General features: G+C 44.5%; 1 protein-coding gene across 1 annotated transcript in view; it reads right to left on the minus strand.

Annotated features, from left to right (window-relative positions):
• The window catches only part of LOC112071569 (ATP-dependent DNA/RNA helicase DHX36), a 29606-nt gene that overhangs the window by 16494 nt on the left and 5344 nt on the right, over positions 1 to 7768 (minus strand). Inside the window, exons 6-7 of the mRNA XM_024139011.2 lie at positions 4208 to 4378; positions 3967 to 4046 (exon numbers count right to left, since the gene is read on the minus strand). Of these exons, the coding sequence (XP_023994779.1) occupies positions 3967 to 4046; positions 4208 to 4378 (251 nt within the window). The remainder of the gene's footprint in view (positions 1 to 3966; positions 4047 to 4207; positions 4379 to 7768) is intronic.

A 7768-nucleotide genomic window follows, 5' to 3' on the forward strand; every position in this document is an offset into this window, starting at 1 on the left:
GCCTAGGTCGACGGAAACGCGATCCACACAGAGGCTGCTAAGACTAGCATACGTTAGCGAATCTTGCATAATTGTCTGGAATGCTGAAGAGTTTCTCAAGTGAGAGGTCCAGTGGAGATGGTTAGCGGGCCACATACTCGACAGCACACAAACAAACGCGACACCACACACACCATGAAGCTCACGTTCGAACTGACCCGGCATGAACAGTGCAGGTCTGTTCTCTGCTTGTTCTGTTCAAATCCCTAGATGTATGCGGATGGACAAAAAAACAACTAAAGCCCAATCAAGGGGGGATGTGGTGTGTGTAGGCTGAAAGAACTAGAAAGCCATTGGGAGTGGTGTGGGTTAGGGGGGTAGACGCCGACAGGGAGATGGAGCAGAACAGGAGTACGGACGTGACATGAGCAGACAAGGTTATGGAACCAGGACAGACAGTTATGGTACAGAGACAGGTGATGGAAGACAGACAGAACAGGTTCAGGGCAGTACAGACAGAGCCGGTTATGGGGATACCAGAGCCCACAGGTATATGGAGCCACAGACAGACAGGAGTTATGCAGAGAACGGGAACAGGTGATGGGACAGAGAACAGGGTATGAGTACAGACAGACAGGTTAGGAGTACAGACATACAAGGGTTTAGGAGAGACACGGGTTATGGGTACAGACAGGACAGGTTTAATAGGGTAAGAAAAAAAAAAAAAAAAAGAATAAGAAAAAACAGACAGATCAGGGAGCTATGGGTATCAGACAGTCACAGGGCTTATGCGGTCGGGTACAGACAGACACGGGTTATGGTTGGCGAGGCGAGACAGTTAATGGCTACAGACAGGTGACAACCGGTATGGTAACCCAGACAGACAGGGTTATGGCGTACAGGCAGACAGGGTATGGGTAACCAGGAGACAGGTTAACGGGCACAGAGCAGACAGGTTATGGGGACAGCAAAAGGGGGGGCTGAGGTCTGTGTGGCTGTAGGGGCTCTGACTTAGACCCCAAAGAGACACACATGCTGACCACACCGTGCGCTTGCGAGCTGTACACATACATGTTTTCTACTCCATGTACCGCAACACGGTCCGCCGTCAACGAGCATCTCGTTGCCAGGCCCGCATATAAATAGAAGTGCATTCTATTGTGATGCGGAACGTGCCGCAAAGTCCTAAGCCTCTCCACTCTCTCATTGTTTTACGATCATTTACCACAGGCTCGATCTTCTCAATTGCTTTTGTTAGATGCATTACCCACATGCCAATCTTCTCATTGTTTTATGATGCATTTACCCAACATTGCCCAGCTTCTCACTTGTTTTGAGAATGCTCATCTTAACCCACATCCATCTCTCTCATTGGTATTTATGATGCCATTATTTACCCACATGCACCATCTTCCTCACCTTGTTTTTTTTAGGACATAAACCCAGGTGGGTGTTTGAAAGAGAACTCGAGGTCATCTGTGTGGGAGAGTATCACGCTTTATGGAAATAAGTCTAGTTTGTTCAGAGCGCAAGAGTACAAAACTTCCCAAAAAACCATGTACCCGTCCTAACCTGCCCATAACCCAACACACCCACTACCATGCGTCTATTATCAGCCCAAACACACACACATGCCTATGATGATAGTGTTGTTGCTCTATACAGCCACGAGACAAGAGTTAACAGGAAACACAAACGAAACGCTGTCAGATCAGCCAGAGCGGAATAATCGGACGCTCAAGATGGGTCTGTCTGTGTCTAGGGCAGCAACACAGTCTCCAAATGAGACTCACTGAAGAACATCAAACATACCAAACCACCACCGCAGGCAGACGGACCGCTTACAAGAGCCATAGGTTCCCTCCAGTCTGATTCTGCCCTTCGTTCCGCTCTCTTTTCTGCGCGTGTCCCTCTTTTCGTTCGTCTCGATTCTTCTGCCTCCATCTCTCTTCCGTCCTTTCTCCTCTTCTTCGTCTCTCTCCCTCTCTTTCTTCTTCGTTCTCCTCTCTTTCTTCGTCGCACTATTCTTCTGGCACTCCTCTCTCTCATGTCTCCTCGCTTCTGCCTTTCTCTCTCCCTCTGTGGCCTTTCTCTTGCCCTATCTTTCTTGTCTCTCCTCCTCTTCTTCCTTTCTTCTGTCTCTCTCTCTCTTCTTCCTTTCTTCTCTTCCTATTCTTCTGTCTCTCACCTTCTTTATCTCTTATGCCATCTCCTTCTCTCCTCTTTCTTGGTCTCTCGTCATTGTCTTGCTCTCATACTTCTGTCTCACCTCACCCTGTCTATCTCTCATTCTTACTAACATCCAATTACAAGGTGGTATGGCCCGTTTTGGCATAAGCGAAAAGATTCTGGGGGTCACCTGTATGAATGATCCGCTCCATGTTGTCTTAGACTATAGGTCTGAAGTCGTTTCCACAGATCGGGGCTTGTAAAGGAGACTCTAAATCCCTATAGTCCCTAAGCACGCTCCTGTCAGTGCACACCTGGGTATTGACTTCTCAAGCTCTGGTTCACCAGCAGAGAATGAGGTTGAGGTATTGGCCTAACTGAGATTGAAGAACTAAAAGCGCGTTGGAAAGCAGCCGTGCTACGCAGCACTGTGTGCTGGTGCTGCAGACCTATGTTTGTGTGTGCCGATGTATTGGTAGTGTGGGCTCGAGTTGTGTGTGTGGGTGGAGGGCGGCTTGAAGAAGGAGAGGGAGAGTGGAAGGGACTTAACCCTCCACGCCCTTAACCCTCCACGCCCTTAACCCTTTACACTCGTACCCGTATCCAGATTGAAAACGGCTGATTTGGGCACTAATAAGTGCCTAAATTGGAACGTTAGTGGCTGTACAGTAACATGCTATACATGACTTCAGAACTCAGGCTCTGTGCTTCACAGCTCTGTATGGGTTGACTGACATACATTCTGACTTTAGGCAACTTTTGCAAAAACTAAAATAGTCAATGAGTGAAATGCTGTAAATTGAGAGGACTATGTATTTTGAAAGGTGAGACATTAAGGATTATAATAAATATTGCTTTGATGTCATACAAGCAAGCCACATACCTGTGAGTCCAAAATGTACACTTCAAATTTCCATATGATAAAACTCATGTAATATACAGTGTCAACGTTCATGATCTCTATGTTTGACGTACAGTTACCAGATGACATGGCCTCATACCCTGGGTTGTTCTGAACGGAATGAGCCCGTTTGTCTGAACAGAATGAGCCTGATAATGCGCTGCGTCACACATACCTAATCACTCCCTTCTATACGCACCAAAATTACAAATCGGTTTCTCTGAATTGCCCTGTGAAAGCCTAACATTGTAAAGATCATATTTTATAACTTAGCTAGTCATGTTTGCAATAGAACATGCTTTAAAACGATTCTGCCCTCCTGATGCAGACTGATTTATAATGGACCGTTTTGGGACTGCGTAAACAACAGTAATTGTGTGACGGCGGGGATAGAGGGCTTGCTCTAGTTCCTCAACGGCACAGCTAAAAACAGCACCTTACAGTTGAAGACTTGTTCTTTGAATCATAAAAGTGCAGAGAAATGACTTAGGAACTGTACACTTTGGAGAGGTGTGTGGTTTCTTGGAGATACTATTTAGTCCTCTCATTCAAACTCTTGTCATTTTCTTGTCTTATGTTGCACCTATCCTACATTTTCCAGGAATATTCTCAACATGTTACTGAACGTATCCAGAGTATTTTCACATTTCCTTATCAACAAATGCGGCGAAAAGTACAGTAAATGTCAAACGCACATAAAATCAACAGTGTAATGTTTGGATTCAGTCTTGTGTCAGGGTGAAAGTTGTGTCCTCAACTTTGGCCTAATAATCTCCAAACTGTTTCAATTACTACCATGCTTGTGCTTTTCATATTTCTTCTGTAAGAAACATTTAAAATGTAGCCCGATCCATATAGGCCAATTCCCACGAGCATAAAGGGTTAAARAGAGGTTCCACTCCAAACARAAAACTCACCTCTGCAGGCGGATCTGATAACCACATGAGTTCCCGTCCCCCACACTCTCAGCCCTCTCCGCAGCCACCCGCTCCGCTACCTAAAACACACACATACACACACAATGAGAGGACAGAGTACACACCTGCAACAAGCGCACATCAGAAATGGGACGATACATATATTCAAAAAGGTAGGACACACACACACACACACACACCTGGAACAGGTGCAATACGCACGCACACACACACTACTTACAGATATGGCACTGATGCGACGTGGCTGGGTGCAGACCACCCTGCAGACTGAACCCATGCCCCTCTCTATGTAGTCATCCAGGATAAACTGGGTCACCTGGGTGGTTTTACCACACCCTGTCTCTCCACTGATCACCAGCACCTGGCTGGACCTGATCAACTCCACCAACTCCTGATGAACCAGAGAGAGGACAGGGCAGTAAGGTAAGGCAAGAGCCTTTTTGTAGCTGTCGGATGAAAACCTCTCATCATCCTTAATAACTTAACTCCTTATCTTTTCAGGAAATGGAAAACAAGTCAATATTTTAAACATTAACAAGCATTTCAAAACTTCTGACGATATTTACAATACATTTATTGGTCCTGGAGTTATGAAATGTTCAGAGTACATTGAGGAGAGTTGCTTTCAATACATGTACAAAAACAACAACAACAAAAGAGTGAACGTATACAGATCGACAACCATGTCTGTATGGACGTCGCTTTGAGTACGGGGTCATTGTTATGCTGACACAGGAAAGGGCCTTCCCCAAACTGTTGCCAGAGAGTAGGAAGCACAGAATCGTCTAGAATGTAATTTCATGCWGTAACGTTAAGAGTTCCCTTCACAGGAACTAAAAGGTCCAAACCATGAAAAACAACCCCAGACCATTATTCCTCCTCCACCAAACTTTACAGTTGGCACTACGCATTAGGGCAAATAGCATTCTCCTGGCATCCGCCAAACCCAGATTTGTCCGTCGGACKGCCAGACGGTGAAGCGTGATTCATCACTCCAGAGAACGAGTTTCCACTGCTCCAGAGTCCAATGGCAGCGARCTTTACACCACTCCAGCCGACGGTAGTGAGTGTTTCAACCGAGGACAGATGATTTATACGGGCTGCTTGTTTCAGCACTTGGCAGTCCCGTTAAGTGAACACGTGTGGCCTACCGCTTCGCGGCTGAGCAGTTGATGTTCCTAGACATTTCCACTTCACAATAAAAGCACTTACAGTTGACCGGGGCAACTCCAGGATGGCAGAAATTTGACGAACTGAATTGTTGGAAAGGTGGCATCCTATGACGGTGCCACGTTGAGAGTCACAGAGCTCTTCAGTAAAGCCATTCTACTGCCAATGTTTGTCTATGCAGATTGCATGGCTGTGTGCACAATTKTATACACTTGTCAGCAACGGGTGTGGCTGAAATAGCCAAATCCACTAATTTGAAGGGGTGTCCACACATACAGTACCAGTCAAAAGTTTGGACACACCTACTTGTTCAAAAGTTTTTCAGTATTTGTATAATTTATTCTACATTGTAAAATAGTGTATACATCAAAAATATGAAATAACAAATATGGAATCATGTAGTAACTAAAAAAAGTGTTAAATATATTTAATATTTGARAYTCTTCCAAGTAGCCACCCTTTGCCTTGATGACAGCTTTGCACACTCTTGGCAAGCTTGGCATTCTCTCAACCAGCTTCACCTGGAATGCTTTTCCAACAGTCTTGAAGGAGTTCCCATATATGCTGAGCACTTGTTGGCTGCTTTTCCTTCACTCTGCAGTCCAACTCATCCCAAAGCAGTTCAATTGGGTTGAGGTCAGGTGATTGTGGAGGCCAGATCATCTGATGCAGCACTCCATCACTCTCCTTGTCAAGTAGCCCTTACACACCCTGGAGGTGTGTTGGGTCATTGTCCTGTTGAAAAACAAATGATAGTCCCACTAAGCGCAAACCAGATGCGATGGCGTATCGCTGCAGAATGCTGTGGTACCCATCCTGATAAAGAATGCCTTGAATTCTAAATAAATCACTGACAGTGTCAACAGCAAAGCACTCACACACCATCACACCTTCTCCTTCATGCTTCATGGTGGGAACCACAAATGCAGAGATCATCCGTTCACCTACTCTGCGTCTCACAAAGACTCAAATTTGGACAGATTTCCACCGGTCTCATGTCCATTGCTCGTGTTTCTTGTCCCAAGGAAGTTTCTTCTTATTGGTGTCCTTTAGTAGTAGTTTCTTTACAGCAATTCGACCATGAAGGCCTGATTCATGCAGTCTCCTCTGAACAGTTGATGTTGAGTTGTGTCTGTTACTTGAACTCTGAAGCATATATTTGGGCAGCAATTTCTGAGGCTGGTAACTCTAATGAACGTATCCTCTGCAGCAGAGGTAACTCTGGGTCTTCCGTTCCTCGTGGCGATCCTCATGAGAGCCAGTTTCATCATAGCGCTTGGGTTCTTGCGACTGAACTTGAAGAAACTGTCAAAGTTTTAGACATTTTCCGGATTGACTGACCTTCATGTCTTAAAGKAATGATAAACTGTCATTTCTCTTYGCTTATTTGAGCTGTTCTTGCCATAATGTTGTCACGACTGACCACGARAATCCAAATAGGTCAGATCAAGTTTGCAATGAATAMCTTCAATCAGACCCCCTTTCACAAAAGGAATGTGCTTTGTCTCAACAGACGTTCTTGCCACTGAAACTCCAAGACGTTCAAAAGTGAAWACTGGAACAATATTTTGAACGTAAAACATGCGGAACGGTCAGGGGCGATCTCTAGAAYACTAATGTAATGTTGTTTGTTATTTTGTGATGTCATTACAAATGTCATAAAGGAAAACTGTAACTTGAAAAGTTCACACACTACATACAGTTGAAATCAGAAGTTTACATACACCTTAGCCAAATACATTTAAACTCAGTTTTTCACAATTCCTGACATTTAATCCTAGTAAAAATTCCCGTGCTTCACAGTTGGGATGGTGTCTTCGGCTTGCAAGGCTTCCCCTTTTCCTCCAAACATAACGATGGTCATTATGGCCAAACAGTTCTATTTTGTTTCATCAGACCAGAGGACATTTCTCCAAAAAGTACGATCTTTGTCCCCATGTGCAGTTGCAAACCGTAGTCTGGCTTTTTTATAGCGGTTTTGGAGCAGTGGCTTCTTCCTTGCGGGCGTATTTTCAGGTTATGTCGATATAGGACTCGTTTTACTGTGGATATAGATACTTTTGTACCTCTTTCCTCCAGCATCTTCACAAGGTCCTTTGCTGTTTGTCTGGGATTGATTTGCACTTTTCGCACCAAAGTACGTTCATCTCTAGGAGACAGAACACTCTCCTTCCTGAGCGGTATGATGGCTGCGTGGTCCCATGGTGTTTATACTTGTGTACTATTGTTTGTACAGGTGAACGTGGTACCTTCAGGCATTTGGAAATTGCTCCCAAGGATGAACCAGACTTGTGGAGGTCTACAATTTTTTTCTGAGGTCTTGACTGATTAAAAAAAAAAAGCAAGCAAAGGGTACTGAGTTTGAAGGTAGGCCTGAAATATATCCACAGGTTCACCTCCAATTGACTCAAATGATGTCAATTAGCCCATCAGAAGCTTCTAAAGCCATGACATCATTTCTGGAATTTTTCAAGCTGTTTAAAAGCAGTCAACTTAGTGTATGTAAACTTCTGACCCACTGGAATTGGTTTACAGTGAATAATAAGTAAATAATGTCTATAAACAACGTTGGAAATTACTATGTAAATTCTGACTTCACTGTAGTTAAGTC

Source organism: Salvelinus sp. IW2-2015, unplaced genomic scaffold (assembly GCF_002910315.2).
Source record: "Salvelinus sp. IW2-2015 unplaced genomic scaffold, ASM291031v2 Un_scaffold1644, whole genome shotgun sequence".
Lineage (NCBI taxonomy): Eukaryota > Metazoa > Chordata > Actinopteri > Salmoniformes > Salmonidae > Salvelinus > Salvelinus sp. IW2-2015.